The 19342-nt window shown below is 37.4% G+C and overlaps 2 protein-coding genes across 3 annotated transcripts in view; one reads left to right on the top strand and one right to left on the bottom strand.

The window, feature by feature from the left end:
* The window catches only part of LOC136836734 (vitelline membrane outer layer protein 1-like), a 276601-nt gene that overhangs the window by 197996 nt on the left and 59263 nt on the right, over positions 1 to 19342 (bottom strand). Inside the window, exon 7 of one of the 2 annotated variants that reach the window (XM_067101262.1) lies at positions 8012 to 8024. The exons of the other annotated variant lie outside the window; for it this stretch is intronic. The gene's annotated coding sequence lies outside the window, so the exon portion shown is untranslated. Of the gene's footprint in view, positions 1 to 8011; positions 8025 to 19342 lie in introns of those variants that run through there. 2 annotated transcript variants of the gene reach the window in all.
* On the top strand, positions 6984 to 17389 carry LOC136836731 (zinc finger protein 568-like). Its single transcript, XM_067101253.1, is given in 3 exon segments — positions 6984 to 7184; positions 14684 to 16602; positions 16604 to 17389. Coding segments are annotated over 2 exon segments (1188 nt in total). The 5' UTR covers positions 6984 to 7184; positions 14684 to 16068; the 3' UTR covers positions 17258 to 17389.

The raw sequence follows: 19342 nt of genomic DNA, 5'->3' as shown, positions 1-19342 counted from the left end.
CATGAAACTCTTAGACAGTAAAATCATTGTTGAATGAACAGATCTTCAAATCGTATCATTACATTTAAAAGTTACCAAGTGATATCAATTTTTGCTGCAAAATCCTTTCAGCATTTAACAAACAGATGACAATAGCAACCTTTGCTTAGAAAAAAATTACCAAAAATTGTTTAATGTCAGTGCAGGAAAATATTTCAAATGTCAGAATCAAAGTTTTACACTCATCAAATACTATTTCCTTCCTATGATTAAAACTACAAATTTATTCAATATCTACTCCATCTAGTTCAGGGACATTTGTACAAGTTTGGCCAATGCAAGAAGAACACATAGGAGTACAATAAAGTCTTGCTCTATGGCATTTACACCCTCTTACCACAATTGATTTTGCACCTCATACAAGAAACAATCAATAAAACAGATTCTGAGGCAACAGACCTGTCAGTAAGAACAGGACTTAGTGACCCACCTAGCTGTTTCCAACCCCATTCTGTTGGCATAATATCTGTTGACTTCCACAAGCCATTCTCTTGGACTGCATAGTAAGCTCTGTATGAGTAAAACTTGCTGCAGGAGTAGGAGGAGACTTTTAAGTTGAAAAGTTCCAGATATTTTACTAATTTTTTGCATATACTGTATATACCTTAACTTATCAAGAGAATTACATGTTTTAGGGTGCTCCATATAATCTTAAAAAGAAATTGTTCACCTGCTCTAGCTATCTCATCATGTTCACTTCTTGAAAAACATCTAATATTTCCCATTCCCCTTTTCCAACACGGCTATTGCCTTTTTTTAACCTACACCATAAAGTTGAAACTGTATCACAACCTGATATGGCATGTGCTATCAATATGTGATACAGAGACAGATGATTTCAAGTTTTGAACAATACTATGCACATTATATGCAGAATCATTACCAAATTGCATGTTTTTTGTCTTTTGACCCATGGATTAGCATTACTAGCAAATCAGTATCATTACCCACAAGAACAACTGAAATTGCCTGCTGTCTGCCTTTAGAATTGTGGTGCTTGCAATCAAATAATCAGCATCAGCTACACTCTGATAACACCTGATACCTTCAACTTCAAACCTTCCATCATCTTATTTATTATGCACTGCCTTATTATTACGATTTGCCAAAATTGATTGTTGAGAGTTAACCACAGGTGTTTTATTTTCAAAGATTACATCTGCAGAAACATTGTGGTCTCTCAGCTGATTTTGTTCTGCTACTTTAGTAGATTTTGATACATCAGTGTAACCATCTCAATGCGACTTATGTCATATAACCCTTTGAGTGACAACTGCTTGATTAAATCCACTCCACAGAGGGCACTCAGTTGGGTCAAACATAATATAACAGCATCCACAAATTGTCCAGGTATGTAGCCAATTTCAAACTTTGGATATTGGGGTATATAAGTTTCAGTGGACTAATAATAACGTTTTTCATACCTGGCTCTGAAGGTTTTCTCCATTTCTTCAAAGGTATCTCTGCATGCTTTCCAATATCAGTGGCTGGTCTCAACTTTGTGAGCGGTTAATCACTGGTTCAACGTAAGTGCCACAAGGGTTGATCCCAACTATACCGCCCATAGCATGCCAAGTTCCATGCCCTGTTAATGTGCGGATGTCAACATCGGCATTGTCAAACACAAAATTAACAAGTGAATCTGTCCATTCATAGATTGGCTCATCAGTTGGAACAACTGCATCATAAAGTCTCTGAACCTCTCGATAATCATCTGCAAAGCCAAGGAACTAAGCAAATCAATCAACTCACGTGATTCCATCTTAGAGTTGATATAAACTGATATTGCTAATAAGATAGGGGATACAAATGATCTGGGCCGAGCTGCAGCAGTAATACTGTGAGCTATTCTAACTGTCGACGTTTGCTTTTGGTTAGTCGACTCAAGAATCTAATTAGAAGTCCTGAAACCATTGTTTCGCTATTTTCCAAGTCAGAGAATTTTGGATACTGTGTTGAATTATAAACAAAAGATCGTATTTGATCGTCAATGAGAGTTGCTGCAAAATCAACAATATCCTCTGCTGAGAGACCTGTTGCTTTATATCTGTCTCTGAGAATAGCATTCCCATGATTAAGAAAAGTGTATATAGTTTCTTTACCATATTCACTTGTAATGATTAAGTTATCTCTGTAATACTCTTGCAATCGTACCTTCAAATGTTTTGCTGTATAATAGTCCCCTTCATCTGAATATTTCTTTAATAGAGATATCAAATCACTGATTGAATATTGATGAAGGTTATTGTTGTCAATATGATCACACAATTTATGGAAAGCATCATTTTCTCAGTATTAACTGTACCAGAAGGCCGTCCCTTTAACTTTATGTTCGGTAGCTGTTGCTTTCCACTGTAGAATCTAACCTGGCAGTCATGGTGGTATTTAGCTTCAGCAGCAACAAGATCCCCTATATTTTGAATTCTGATATGCAGCCTCTCCCCAACTGTCTGCTCGCTCCAGTGATTTTGCAGAAACAGAAGCTAATAACTCTTTAGTTGCAGCATTATGAGATTGACCCCGCCTTTGTGAGGGAAGTTTTGTGCTTTACCTAGAAACCTGCCACAGTAAAGACAATCCTCTTTAATATTGAATGGAGACACGTGAGAGCGACGCTGTAGTTTCCAATTATCATCAGGTAGTGATTCAGTCAACACTCTTTTCCTTTTCTCTATACTTGATGGCATAGTGTATTGCTTTTTACATGAAAAATGAACAGGAATTGGGCAGGCCAGATGAGTCAATTTTTCATGGAGTCCATCCTTTAAATCAGAACTTATTTGAATAATGCTAGTTATTCCTCTTTCAGTTATAGTGGTAAAATCAGAAGTAATTGCTTTATCACAAAAACACAAATATCACACTGTTCCTGAGATGCCATCTTGATCTTTAATTATTGTTACCATCAAATATCCTAATATGTCTCTGAAGTTGAATAGCAACTGCTCTTAAGCTTAAATCCTAAACACCTTAATGTCAAACAGCATGCATTCTGGAAAAAAGGAGAAACCTAGTATGACATGTCTGGAGAACAGTAATTATTGTGAATGTATGATTGTTAATACACCCAACCCCAACAACCAAAGGAAAAAAAAAAAACTGTAGTGAAGACACGTAGCAGGCATGGAAAAATCAATAATACTTACTAAGTCAGAATACAATCCTAAGAATACTGTTCTTTCTGTGATGGACAAAATATCCTTGTAAAAATCCAGGATATAGCATTAACCGACTGATAGACAAATTCCATCATATACATCTATTCATATAATCTATGTCAAACAGCATGCATTCTGTAAGAAAGAAAACCTAGTAGAGTATGTCCTGAGAATGGTAATTATTGTGAATGCATGATGAATTAGTACATCAACCCAATCAACCAAAGGAAAAAGGAAAAAATGTAGTATACACCCACAAAAGGCATGGAAAAAATCGATAATACTTACTAAGTCAGAATACAATCCTAGGAATACTGTTCGTTCTTTGATGGACAAATATTCTTGTAGAAAATCCAGGAAATAGCACTAACCCACTTATAGATAAATTCCAACTTAATACTAGTACATCTTTTCATATTATTTATGTCAAAACAGCATACATTCTGGAAGAAAGAGAAACCTAGTAGAGTATGTCCTGAGAATGGTAATTGATGTGAAGTTATGGTAAATTGTACATCCAACTCCAATCACTACAGGATAAAGGAAAAAAATTCTACAGAGAGTAAATATATCTACATTTGTAAAATTTTGGGTTTACCCTTAAATTTTCCTTAAATCATATATTTTGAATCAATTCTGAGATTCACACTAAGGGTTGACGTTTTCGTTGAATGACCCTGGTCAGCATTGGTAAACATTTTCCTTCTGAAGCCTTCAGATAAGCCCAAAACACAATAATAAGGCTATTTTTGGATCTATCATCCAAAAAACATATGAAAAGAGGTACTTCAATCCTATAAACCATGTTAATTGAAATATTTGTAGTTTCGTCATGCACGATGGCGGCCATCTTGGTTTATGGCTAATGCTTGAAAAGCACAAGGAGAAATTTTGGAGACTTTGGATATTTTGACTTGATAGGTCTCAAAGACGCTCTGTGCAAAAATTCAGCTTTCTACATTTTTTCCACGTTTAACCCTAATGCTCCTGGGCTACTGAATCTGTTATCGCACCAAAGAGTCAATAATCCACTGTTAAATATCTCAGAACTGCAACTTTAACAAAAAGTTTCGTCTGAATAATTAAATGATAGAAACAGAAAAGCGCAGTGAAATATGGAGCATAGAAGAGTGATAAATCATTTGTATATATCAAAACACTGTATACAAGAAACAGAAAAAATTACTCCTTATTTGTAATATCAAGAGATTTTCAGAAAACCTTTGACTCCACAAATAGAAGAAAACTTACTGAGGTCATGATGAAACGATTACATGCAGAGGATACAGATGCAATTGCTAAGATGTATACAAATGATACAACAAAATTTCCCAACAATATACACGAAAAGAAGTAAGCGCAACAAATGGCATGAGGCAGGTGTGTAACTGATCAACCATATTCTTCCTGCTAGTACTCGACCAGATCATTAAAGAAAAAAAACAGATTCTAAGAATCATGGCACCGTTCCATGCAGATAACGGGCTGATCGTAGGTCATTCTTTGGAGGAGATAGTAGTAGCCATTTAAAGACAGATTGCTTAAGAGAACGCGATAATAGAACTCCTACTAGGGCAAAGCATGGCAAAGATGGCTAACTCAGTCACATAGGCAAAATTTGTGCTGGGTGATGACAAGAAAGCTGTGTTGAAATATCAACTTTAATGGATACCACGGAAAACATGAAATATACAAAAATGAATTGCAAGAAATTTAAAACCAATTTTACATGACAATACTGAACGCACCAATGTATAGTACACAGCATGTTGTTCCCTAATATCTGAAATATGAGTGTCATTCAATATTCACGGGATATTAAGGACAAATTACTTTATCTGATGCATACCCTTAACAATCAGAAGCTCCTCTGTGAGATAACCTTGTGTCATTGCGAAAACAAGAAAAGACTTTGAATTGCGCAAATTGACGAGGGGTTAAACATAACTGAAGAAAACTAGAGGAGATTAAAAAAGAAAGAAAAGAAACGATTAACAAATGGCGGGGTGGGGCGGGGAGAAGCAAGGGAAGGGGAAATGAAGGAAAAGTCAACTTCGAATATCTATAAGAAAGTAATGGCAGTAGTTATAAGAGAAGAAACTTGTTTGATGCCTCCGTAAAGAAAACCGATTAGCAGAGCTACTACAATAGGCTGAACAAGCTTGACTCTTAAGCTAAATGATCGGAAAAGGTCAGAGGGGTGAGTGACTATATTAAAATTTGAGCACTTTTTACTTTACTTCTCCATGTACGGCAATATTAGGAACATATAAGGAAGAATTTTTAGTTAACAACTTTTCACAGATGTTATCAGAGAGGAAGCTGAGAACAGGAAGAGCATACAAGAAGAACGCAAATTTAAAAAAGAACTAAAGACTCTCCTATTCTGCAGGAGCTACGATACTGACGAGAAAACACTGAAAGACAATTATATATAAAATATATAATTAGCACCTTATTTTGAAAACGTACAAGTGCCCGCCAGAGAGGAAATTATCCCTGTGGAGAGCTGTACATAAAACCATGCAAAGTGAACTGTTTAAAGCGCACGTAGCCATAGAAAATATAAACAAACTCACTAACACTACCGTAACCAAAATATACTACGAATGTTTACACACCAGAATGTCTCCTCGCTTTAAATACCTTCAATATGTATGGTGAGTAAGTAATTCATTCAGTCTTATGCTTAATGTCAGCTTAGGGTATAGTTCAGGTCATTTTTGGAAGAAATGCACCTAAGGTAGAGTAGCTCTTAGAGGCATGTATCATTAGGCCCATGGTATAGACGCAGTGCCGTGCCTGAACAGATTACTCCCTGATATAATTTTAAAGAGAGGGCTGCACAAATTTCCTGTGTATTGATATAATTTTTGGATTAAACAACAGGCTATAGGAAAGAATGTATTAATGCAGAGCAAGGGAGAAAATCAGAGGCTCTGCGTGCTCCGTGTAGCCTATAGAGTAGTGCCAGCCCCTTAGGAATGACAGTAAAATTGTAAAGAAAAGACTGAGAATTTCTCATTATCTCAGGATTTCTCAAATTATCCCGCTTGTATTGCATTATATAGCAGGTAGAACTATATAGTAGCTCTGCTGTGGCGACTGCCTTCTAACTTAACTTTTTCTACAGTTTTTTGGTTGCTAGTTATGAATTTACCTTTAATTTTTGGCGCTCGAGCGTAATTAACCTGGAATTAACCCCCGAAGCCCATCCAACAAGGGATTTCCATACGCGATCTTCACAAGACAGAGCACGGGTATATACGTCTGTTTCGAACAGTTCATATCCCGTCTGGCAAGTGCAATAACTTGTCAACATATGGGTACCAAACCCCCCAGGCCAGTACTAAACATGGTGAAGGGACATTCCATTTGGCCAACAACAAACAGATGCACCGCCAGTATCAGAACCCCTAAAAGTGTAGAAAAAACCAGTTGGAAAGGTAAAAACAGGCGCGGAGCTAATATATTGAATTACCATATAGCCTACACAAGAACTAAACTATGGTGACCAGATTTTTCTGGGGGTAACCTGGGACCTGGGGGTTTTGGCAGGGGAAGCCCCTGAAGCCAAAAACGGTTTGTGAAAATTGACTGAAAGACACACTTTCCTGAAGAGCAAGAAACAAACTCTTTCGTGTACATTATATAGTATGCTGTTCGTTATGGACATACCAAAACCTTACGTTGTCTTAATCAGGAATTGCAGGTGAAAGTAAAAAAGTACCAAAAGTGCTTTTACATTTATTAAAACAGTTATAAATAGATTTTTCCTCATTTCAGCAACACTGCACCAGTAGGCGTCAGACTCGGAAGAAGGACGACTAACCCTGTCTTATGTTATGATGGGCAGAAAGTATGACTTGGAATCAGAATGGGTCTAGGGAAAAGTACACAGCTCGTCGGAAAATGCCACAGGCCGGGACATTTCCTGACGTTTCAGGGACGCCGGGATGGGTGATGCGAAAATAGGGACTGTCCCAGGTAAACCATGACGTCCGGTCACCGTAACTAAACTTCTGTTTGGAGGTGGTGTTAGAGACTTCCTGTCGTTCTCAAAACTACGTGCCAGTTAGAACGCAGATGAAGGGATCTTGCCTATATGTTTACATAGAAGTAAATGCAGTGAAGGGTCAGGGCTACAGTAGACCTAGTAAGCATTTCGGAGGGAATGTGAACTAGTATATAACCAGAATTATCTTAACCTAACCTAACATAACCTCGGACAATGTGCCCTAACCTGCCCAGAGGGGTTTCATCCCCACGAGACACCCCAAGTATTTTGTGAACCCTCACTGCAAGCAAAACTGAATTAAAAGAAAATTAAGTAAATATAGAGACGGCCACGTGAAGATATGGCTTGTGGGTAGTTTTGAGAATGATGGGAGAAGGCTCTAACACAACCTCCTTATCCATTTGTTCGTACACAAATACAAACCTTTGTTCTTTACATAAGGATTTTGCTTGCAGTGTGAGCTGGAATGGCTGTTTAACTTTTAAACAAGGTAGCTAACTACCAACAGTAGAGGTGGAAGCCCCACCCACTCGTTGTTACACACTCACTTTGCTTTCAGCTTCCGTCGAATGTAGACGTCTTCTCTGCTCGACTGACTGCTTGACTTTTGTATCCTTTTGTTTTTGATTGTGATAATGAGTGTTTGTAGTTGTTTTGCTTATACAGTATACATATTGGTATAATGCAAACCCACGACTTATATGAGCCTGGGGAGAGAAACCTTTGTTTTTAGGCAACAAACCTAAACCAGTTTCTCACCTCGTTATAGTGAACCCTCATGCTTTGCTCTATGACAGTCCCCTTTCACTTGGAGGAGGATTTATCCTTCTCGGGGTGAAGGAAGATTGCCTCCCTTAACCTGACTTGTTTTTTCAGATGATGTGAAGCCCAAGGGGCTTAGGAATGAAACAGAACCTCATGCTAGCAGTATCTATGGTACTGCAGCTCCTGATGCCTATTGCACAGAAGCTTCTGGTGTCTATTGCACAGGAGCTTCCGATGCCTATAACACGGAGTTACTGCTGGCCTGGGTTCCACATACCCCCATGGCAATGGTACTGATCCCAGGAATTTTTTTTTCCTGGACTGGTAAGGGTCTCCGGGAACGGTGCAAGGGTCTCCGGAACGTTGACGGACCATCAGTAGAAGTCGAAGAATCATTGTCATCTTCATGTTCATCTTCGTTGTGTGCTGTCACTTCTCCCCCTTCTTCTTCCAAAGCTAGCAAGCAGAGGAAGAAGAAGAAGCCTGCCTTCCTCCATGGAAAAGGCTAAGGGATCTCTCATTTGCACTCCCACCCTGTCTACAGACATGGGAGCAACTGCTGCATGGGGTTCCATGGACCCCCATGGCACTGGTACCAGTCTGGGGATTTCACCTTCCTGGGCTGGTAAAGGTCCTTCTATCATTGCACGGGGTTCTATGGACCCCCTTGGCACCAGTACTGGTCCTGGGAATCCTTCCTGGAAATGCTTTCCCACATTCCTTGCACATGAATGGCTTCTCTCCAGCATGAATTGTTATATGAATGGTAAGATCAAGTTTCCTAGAAAATACTTTCCCACATTCCTTGCACATGAATGGTTTCTCTCCATTATGAATTTTCATATGAACTGTAAGTTCATGTTTCCTGGAACATGCTTCCCCCACATTCTTTGCACATGAATGGCTTCTCTCCCGATGAGTTCTCTTATGAATTGTATGATCAGGTTTCCTGGAAAATACTTTCCCATCTTCCTTGCATATGAATGGCTTCTCTCCAGTCTGAATTCTTTTATAAACTGTAAGTACATGTTTCATGGAATATGCTCTCTCACATTCCTTGCACATGAATAACTATTCTCCAGTATGAATTCATTTATGAATGGTAAGATCGTACTTCCAGGAAAATGCTTTCCCACATTCCTTGCACAAGAATAGCTTTTCTCCAGTATGAATTCTTTTATGAATGGTAAGGTCATGTTTCCTGGAACATACTTTCCCACATTCCTTACACATGAATGGCTTTTCTACAGTGAATTCTTATATGTCTTGTAAGGGAAGTTGTACCAGAAAATGTTTTCCCACATTCCTTGCACAACAGTATCTTTCATGTATGATTTATATGACTTTTAAGAGTAATTTTCTTGTAAAATGCTTTCTCACAGTCGGTGGATCTGAAAGGCTTCTCTCCACTGTAACTATTCCTTCTTTCATGTTTTACTTCTTTTTTCAAATTAATGGATCATTTTCATTCAGTACTGAATTCATTTCATATGAATATTCATCATCTTCATTAAACTCACAGAATACCTGTGGCTCTTCTTTGATGTCCATCAATGGCTCTCAAGACAAAAAGTTACCATTACTGGTTTCACTACAGGCAGACATGTTATTTTCTTGATTTATGTTCAACATTCATAACATTTTTTTCCCAATATGCTACAGTTAGTGAATCTTTTTCATTCAGAACTAAATTCATTTCATATGAATATTTATCATCTTCATTAAACTCACAGAATACCTCTGGCTCTGCTTTGATATCCATCAACAGATCCAGAGACAGAACGTTACCTTTACTGGTTTCACTAAAGTCAGCCATGTTGCTGTTTTCTTGATTTATGGAAGGGAGAGATACTGCATCTTCAGTTTCACTTTTCAAAGGAAATTTTAAAGAAGATTTTGGATTCATTTTAACTTCTTGTCCTTCAACGTTTATGTCTTTTCCCCAATATGCTACGGGTTGAAATTCAAGCTTTGCATTTCACATCCTTAAATCTTTTGCATGCCTCTTGCTTTGCAAAGCACCAGCATCCACTTTCAGCTCAGGCTGCCACATTGTCACACTATCCAGTATTAGATTTTCAGCATTTCTTTGCGAGCAGTATTATTTGTATTTAAGATTTTGCTTGCAAGTTTCATAAAGGCTGTAATAACAAAATATTTTATATTTTCAGTGAATACATAATGACATGCAAGAATGATATATAACACTTTTCTGAAATGAAAATTTGTTCAATTGACAAATCCTAATGCAAAACTGTTTACAAATGATTTCCCACTAAAATCTGTTGTAAATTAATTATAATATCTTGAAGGACTACAACCAAATTTCATTGCTGATGCCACGACTCTAATATTCAGAACAGGTTTTATTTGTTGTTGTAATTCTTAAAGTAGCGGTACAATAATTCAGTCTCTTACACTTCAAGAGGCATTGGTAATGTTACATGTACCATTAAGCACACATGCATTTCCAAAATCTTGATGCTCAAAACTGACAAAGGTTCTTCTGAGGGAGAAACTGAAATCAAGGAATGCAACACAGAGTTAGAAAACAATGCCAGAACTGAAACAAAATAAAATTTAATTCAGGTTCCTATAAACATCTCAGGCCAATTAACAAAGAGCATATTTGACAATACCCAAATATTAATACAATGTTGTCCACACACAGCATCAAAACATTCTTGAAGTGACAGTACAACAATAGATTAACAGTTAATATTGACTCTCACCCCCTCAGATCTGAAACCCTCTTAGCTTAACATTATAACTTATGAACATATCCTTATTAACAAATCAAAGACCAAAAATAGAAAATGCAAGAGGACAGCATAAGAATTTTATGTGGTAACAGATTACATCAACAAGCAGGGGGGACTGGTGTCCTTCCAGTTGCACAGGTTGACAGTGCAGGTACAGCAGTAGGCAGTAGCACACTTGGTGGAGCTGTCAGCCAGTTACATACTGGTGTCTCGAAATGGGGTGGCAGACAAGCTCAGTTGCCAGAGCAGCCTGGTGATAGGGATGAAGTCCCTGCACCAAGACATAGCAGAGAGACTCCAAGTTATGGGAAGTCCCAGCCATGATCTCTCCGTAACCCATACAAAAGAAGTTTCGAACAGACTTGCCCACCCAAAGAACTCAGGACTCCGAGTGAGTTGCTATTCTTATCTTAAGGAGCCTAGCCCCCACGCCATACGATTTGTAGAGAGGGTCATCAGACAGAGTTCTTACTCAAAGACTGTCTTTCCTTTTCTTATCCTAGCTTTGGCAAAGAGAGTAGGCAAGTTGCATGGCCTTCGATGCTAAGCACTCAGTGGGAAGGGAATCTGTTACACTCGAGTTGTTTTGGAATTCATAACAAAGACTCAGAGTCCTTAGGTCCCTGACACCGGATTTGAGTCTGTTTCAGTCACTTCTTGAAGGACTTCATAGGTATGATCGGAATGAAACACTACTTTGTCCAGTTAGAGCGCTGCAGCACTACCTTAAGAGAACTCGGTATCTCAGGCCTAAGTGTCAGTGCCTCTCCATTAGTAATGACTTGGCCAAAGAAGAAGGTTGAAAGAGCACATCCTCTTATGAGCTTCATGAGACAGCAATGGGCCTGTTCTTCGTCTGAGACAATATGGGCAGGTATGTGGTCGCAACAGACCACATTTACCTCATATAATCTTCAGGACTTGCACACGTGTGTTTGGACACCTTTTTCCTTCGCTCTTGTGGTGGCTGCCCAACAAGTTGTGGGTACTTCTCATCCAAGGTGTTCAGTAAGCGGGAGAGAAGGGGGTGTGAATGATTGGTCTCCTCCCTTCTCTCTTTTACTTGTCTCTCTCTTTAGACAAAGAGACAGGTAGCGAGCCATCATGTGCTAGACAGACAAGTTTGCAGGTGAATACATGATGAGGGCATCCTGTCTTTCATCTTATATTGATGGTTTGGATGCATGTTCCCCCCTCTCCCTAGACAAGGAGAGAGAGAGAGGGGTTGACAATAAAACAAACCTGCTGGTCTTATTAGCAAGTATTAGGCCAGAAGTCTTCACATATGAACTTGAAGATGAGTGTAAGTTTTCAAAATTTTGTTAGTCATTAGTGGTGTGCATCTTCAAGGTTGGAGCATCTTTGACTCCTGGAAATACACTAATTTCTTATATTTAAACTACAATTTAGTTTTTTTTTATTCGTTTTGCAAATTTAAGCATTCAAAAATTCATTGCCACCATTGGATTTATCCATCAGAGGTGGGGGAGTGGGAGTATTCTGAGTAGTGGAGTAGCTTAATTTATACACACACAAGCACCCAACGAGAGAATGAAATGTCCGCGTGTAGTCATGATTAATCTCCATCAGCCACTCAGAGGTGATAAAAAAAATGACATTGTATGATGTCTTAGCTTTTGAACCAATAACAGTCTTGAAAGCTCCCAATCACAAAAGTGCTCCCCAAGCCACAAAACATCAATAACTGTACTGTAGCCATGGCTCATCTCTTATTAGCCACTCAAAGGCAATAGACAAAATTATGTTTTATATGACTTTGTTGCTTTGAGCTAATAACAGTCGTGAAAGTTCCCAACCAGAAGAGGGTCCTCCCAGCCTTTTCCCCGGAAATGCAATTACCCTTGTCTATCCCCCCCCCCCCCTGACCAATAATACCCCTCTCTTTGTAGGCTATATGAACTTTTAACAGCTTTACCTCTGCATTTTTCCACCCTTGAAGCATTGCAAACTAAAAGGCATTTTATTCATTTCTATTTATGTATGTATACATTCATGAAAGAAAAGTGAAGATACAGTTTTCTTAGATTTCTCATCGAATTTTTATTTTTTCTTACAGAAAACACATAATCTCGGTAAATTTACTCTAGAATATGAAAATACAATGCAAATTATATCATATATGTTAAATCTGCAAAACAAAACGTTCAGATACTTAAAAACACCAAGCATGTCCGAAGTAATCAGAATTTCTCAGATGACTTCGTTCATAGAGATCTAAAAGATAGTGTGTGAATATCTCGGTGTAGTACTCTTTATCAGAACGGCAATATTTACTCGCTTATGGACAGGCTTATTATTGCATCATCAACGAGGTAGAGGTAGTGATAATTTCTTTAATTTTCACACATTCATATTTGTATTTCACAGTGTTAAAGTCAGCTGGAATTAATGGCAGTAAATGCTGCGACAGCTACGGTAAGTTGACCAAATCTATTTAAATCTGCAAGAGCGTTCTCTATGATGTTGGAGCACTTCAGCGGGAAACACAAGTAACTGGATGTTTCTTGACGTTGCCCGCAATAACTTTCTCTCTCTCTCCAAAAAACATACTATAAAATAGTATCGCTCAATCTCTAAAAAAAAATGAAATGAGTAGCTCTACAAAAGGCCTAGGCTCACAACAGCAACTCTCTCTCTCTCTCTCTCTCTCTCTCTCTCTCTCTCCATCGAAAACATACTATACAAATATAGTATCGCTCAATCTCTAAAAAAAAAAAATGAAATGAGAAGCTCTACATATAGGCCTAGGCTTTACACAACAGCAACTCTCTCTCTCTCTCTCTCTCCTAACATTGCATTCGTTCTTTATTGTTCCCACGTTGTTTTCAAATTTAACTCTTGATTTCACTATGGAAGATCAAAGATTCCGTTCATTGTGGTGTCATAAATTCATTGTATAAGGTTAATTGGTAGGTTACGTAAAAATGTTTATTTTGAACTGTCGCTGCAAATTACAACTTGAACGAATACTGTAAAGCTTACTACTGCATTTAAGTATCAATGATGCAGAATCGTAGAATATGATTGAAAGTTATAGGAGGTCAAGCAAAAACCAACACAGACAGAAGCTCCTCCCTTTCTAAAGTTGCCAGATTCGCATTATTGAGCAATATACTGTATGTCCGAAGATTTAAAAAAACTGTATCTTCACTTTCCTTGCCGAGTGTACATCTTGTGGGGCTGGAGTTACATGTTGATAAAGCCAAGTTGCTAACAGTGCATATGCAGGCCAAAAGAAGTGCTTAGTAATGGTATATGAGTGAGAGGAATCCACTTACTTACTCCATAAAAAGCTCTGGTTTGTATGGCTCAGAAAAAAATTGATTATATTTGAGGAAATGTACCACATACCTTCCAGGACTGTCAGCAGCGTTACTGATCTTAATAGCTATCCGTGTATTGTATCTATAGTAACATTCTGTGAAACTAATTTGAAAACTTTCACCTCTTGAAATTACTATTCAATTCCCCTCCCCATCCTTTTTTTCTTATCATCCACTGCATCTGTGGATAATATGGTATGAATAACTGGATCACATATAATTAAGCATTTACTATATTACCCTTCCTATTGTTACTCCACAAAATTCTTATGCTGCCCTCTTGCATTTTCTATTTTTGGTCTTTGATTTGTTAATAAGGATATGTTCATAAGTAATAATGTTAAGCTAAGAAGGTATACAGGTCTGAGGGGGTGAGAGTTAATATTAACTGTTAATCTATTGTTACATTGTTACTTCAGGAATGTTTTGATGCTGTGTTTGGACAACATCTGGTCAGATTGTATTAATATTTGGGTATTGTCCAATATACTCCTTGTTAATGGGCCTGAGATGTTTATAAGAATCTGAATTAAATTTTATTTTGCTTCAGTTCTGGCATTATGTTTCCTAACAATGTGTTGCGTTCTTTGATTTCAGATTTTCCCTCAGAAGAACCTTCGTCATTTTGACCATCAAGATTTTGGGAATGCATGTGTGTTTAATGGTACATATAACATTACCAATAGCTCTTAAAGTGTAAGAGACTGAATTATTGTACCCTTACTTTAAAAATTACAACAAAAATAAAATCTGCTCTGAATGTTAGTCGTGGCATCAGCAATGAAATCTGGTTGTAGTCCTTCAAGATATTGTACTTAATTTATAACAGATTTTATTGGGAGTACAATTTATAACAGATTTTATTGGGAAATAAAATGTAAACAGTATTGCATTAGGAGTTGTCAGTGAAAACATTTTCATTACGAACTGAAAACATTTTCATTACAGAACAGTGTTATGTCTCATTCTTCATTCTTGCATGTCATTATGTATTCACTGAAAATATAAAGAAGTTGATGTATTTCAATGTGATTCTGTTTGTATGGAGTGTTTAAAGCAGTAACACAGGACACGTGTTATTACAGCCTATGCAACTAGCAAGCAAAATCTTAAATACAGATAATAATGCTCAGAAAGAAATTACGAAATTCTAATGCTGGACAGTGACAGTGTGGCACCTGAGTTGAAAGTGGATGCTGGTGCTTTGCAAAGCACGTAGCATGCACAAGGTTCAAAGATATGCAGTGCAGAGCTTGATTTTTGACCTGTAGCAAATTGGGGGAAAGTTGCTGTGAACACTGAAGGACAAAAGGTTAAAATGAATCCAGAATATTCTTTAGAATTTCCTTTGAAAAGTGAAACTGAAGATGCAGTATCACTCCCTCCCATAAATCAAGAAAATAGCAACATGGTAAACTTTAGTGAATCCAGTAATGGTAATTTTTCGTCTCTGGATCCGTTGATGGAGATCAAGGCAGAGCCAGAGGTGTTCTGTGAGTTTAATGAAGATGATGAAGATTCATATGAAATGAGTTCATTACTGAATGAAAAAGATTCACCAACTGTAGCATATTGGGAAAAAAATTTTATAAATGTTGAAGGACACAAGGCAAAAATGAATCCAGAACATTCTTTAAAATTTCCTTTGAAAAGTGAAAATGAAGATGCATTATCACTCACTTCCATAAATCAGGAAAATAGCAACATGTCTGCCTGTAGTGAAATTAGTAATGGTAACTTTTTGTCTTTGGATCCATTGATGGACATCAAAGCAGAGCCAGAGGTATTCTGTGAGTTTAATGAAGATGGTGAATATTCACATGAAATGAATTCATTGCTGAATGAAAAAGATCCACTACATGTAGCTTGCAAAAAGGAAGTAAAACACGAAAGAAAGAACAGTCATAGTGGAAAGAAGCCTTTCGGATCCACTGACCATAGAAAGCAAATCATATTCAAGAGAAACCTTTCATGTGCAATGAATGTGGAAAACATTTTCTGGTAAAACTACCCTTACAAGACATATAAGAATTCACACTGGAGAGAAGCCATTCATGTGTAAGGAATGTGGGAAAGTATATTCTAGGAAACATGATCTTATAGTTCATACAACAATTCACACTGGAGAGAAGCCATTCACATGCAAGGAATGTAGGAAAGCATTTTCCAGGAAGCATGATCTTACTGTTCATAAGAGAATTCATACTGGAGAAAAGCCATTCATGTGCAAGGAATGTGGGAAAGCATATTCCAGGAAACATGTACTCACAGTTCATAAAAGAATTCATACTGGAGAGAAGCCATTCATGTGCAAGGAATGTGGGAAAGCATTTTCCAGACAACTTGATCTTACAGTTCATAAGAGGATTCATACAGGAGAGAAGCCATTCATGTGCAAGGAATGTGGGAAAGTATTTTCCATGAAACAGCATCTTACATCTCATATGAGAATTCATACTGGAGAGAAGCCATTCATGTGTAAGGAATGTGGGAAAGCATTTTCCAGGAAACGTCACTCTCACAGTTCATATGAGAATTCATACTGGAGAGAAGCCATTCTTGTGCAAGGAATGTGGGGAAGCATTTTCCAGGAAACGTCAGCTCACAGTTCATATGAGAATTCATACTGGAGAGAGCCCATTCATGTGCAAGGAATGTGGGAAAGCATGCTCTGGGAAACATGAACTTACAGTTCATATGAGAATTCATACTGGAGAGAAGCCATTTATATGCAAGGAATGTGGGAGAGCATTTTCCAGGAAACTTGATCTTGCCATTCATATGAGAATTCATACTGGAGAGAAGCCATTCATGTGCAAGGAATGTGAGAAAGCATTTTCCAGGAAACAAGATCTTGCAGTTCACAAGAAAATTCATACTGGAGAGAAGCCATTCATGTGCAGGGAATGTGGGAAAGCATTTCCTATGAAACATAAACTTACAGTTCATATGAGAATTCATACTGGAGAGAAGCCATTCATGTGCAAGGAATGTGGGAAAGCATTTTCCAGGAAACATGATCTTACAGTTCATATGAGAGTTCATACTGGAGAGAAGCCATTCATGTGCAAGGAATGTGGGAAAGCATTTTCCAGTAAAATTAACCTTACAAGACATATGAAAATTCACACTGAAAAGCATTTTCCAGGAAACATCTTACAAGACATATGATAACTCATACCAGAGAAATGCCTTTTATGTGCAAGGAAATATGGAAGCTTTTTCTACTAAATTTAATCTTTCAAGAAATATGAGAATTCATACATAAAAGAAGCCTTTAATGTGCAAGGAATGTGGGAAAGCATATTCCAGGAAACATCTTATAATTCATATGAGAATTCATACTGGAAAGTAGCCATTTGCAGTATTTCCTCCATCATCTGCTATAATACAAGTACCATCCAATTTACAACCTGCTTGACATACGACCATTCGTACTTACAATCGTACTTCTGGCAGCGGGGCTGGGTGGGCTGATCCATAAGAGTACAGTAAACCCCATGATTCGCAGACTCACATATTCATGGATTTCTCTGTGGAATGTATCTACCCATTATTCATGGGAAAATTCGCCATTCACGTATTTTTCACAGAAATATTCACTAATTACTGTATTTTCATGTTTTCATGACTAAATGCAGTTTTTGGGATAAAACTATTAAAATGCTCAAGTATAAGCATTTTTAGAGGGTTTTTCTTGTGTTCAAACTATCTCAAAGGCAGTTCTAAGTGTTTTTAGAGGGGTTTTAAGTAATCGCAGATTTTAGCTATTCACGGGGGGTTGCGTACGCATCCCCCATCCCTGTGAATACGGGGTTTACTGTACAAGCCGTATGACAATTGACCACTGAGTTGCTCAGGAACATGCCATCTTTGGAGAGCTCTGTCATCACTCAGGCAGCATCAGTTTGAGTTACCCTGACCTATCAGCAGCATCATACAGTATTAACTGTACTGTAGACTGAATTACAAACCAATTTACGTTGAAATCGACTTCCGACATGCATGCAAGAACCTAACCCCGTTGTAACTCTGTGCCTATCTGTACTAATATACATTACATAAATGATCAAAATATATCAATATAAGTACATTATGGTAATAAGATTGAAATAATGATTGTGCACTACATTACAGTACTATGTAGGTTTTATATTATTTCCTAACCAGTATGTTAGCCACTTTCTAAGGTTCGATTTACATCCATTTTGCCTTACAACCGGTTGGTCAGAACCAAGCTTGGTCGTAAGTAGGATTTATATCCAATGCCCTTGTTGAGATTGGAAATTTGTGGATATGGAAAAAAACACGGTATGGCTGTAAAATGTCAATTTTGTAACATTTTTTTTCTTTTTTGTTACTCCAGTACTGTATATACTTAAAAACAATACAGATATACTGTACAATGCTGTAAACAAAATAAAAACCAAACTGTGCAATGCTGTATACTGAATAAATGTATAAAAAAATTAACACTGAAAATCTCACTCTCTCGTGTGTGTCGACAATGCCAAAACCGCTTACATGGTCCAAACTTGAACAATCTCTTTTTATTAAGAATAACCCATAGGGAGAAAGAAAATGCACAGCATCGTGATTCATACATGTATATGTACACATGTATGTATACATACATGTCCATAAGCACATGATGATTTTATACTGAAAAATAGTTACCATTTTGTACTGTAATTTGGTACCTCCACAGTAAAAATCTAATTAACATTTCATTCAAATCTTATTATAGATGTATTACACCATTATTGTTATTTATTAGGTATGGTATACAAAAATTTACACCATCCAAAACACATCTTAAGCTACTAGAGCTTAGGCGGTCAAATATCACCAGTTGAAACCACTGTTAAAGCAAGTAATGCACCATGTTTACTGATAATACTGATTAGCACAATTTTGTTAATTACGTTCCATTACAGGATGTTAACTTTTATCATGTACTTTACATCAAGTTCATACTCTTGAATGTGAGCAGTTTATAGCAACATGGTTACACATTCCCAGTTCTCTCGGGTATGGAAATCAATCCTTGATTCTTCGCTAAAGAGAGAGAGATGTAAAACTACAATTGGCATTGCCTTTGAAGGCTAAACAGTAAGATTACACCTAACATTTACCTGAATTGATAAGAATAGCTTTAAGTCTGCATGCACAGCAAACAAGATCTAAATGCAGTACTCTATCATTTTGTCGTGCCTGTTACTCATGGATAAGTACTATTGTCCCTTAACGCCCTCT

Source organism: Macrobrachium rosenbergii, chromosome 56 (genome assembly GCF_040412425.1).
Source record: "Macrobrachium rosenbergii isolate ZJJX-2024 chromosome 56, ASM4041242v1, whole genome shotgun sequence".
Classification (NCBI taxonomy): Eukaryota; Metazoa; Arthropoda; class Malacostraca; order Decapoda; family Palaemonidae; genus Macrobrachium; species Macrobrachium rosenbergii.
This window is presented reverse-complemented; position numbering and strand designations above follow the sequence as displayed.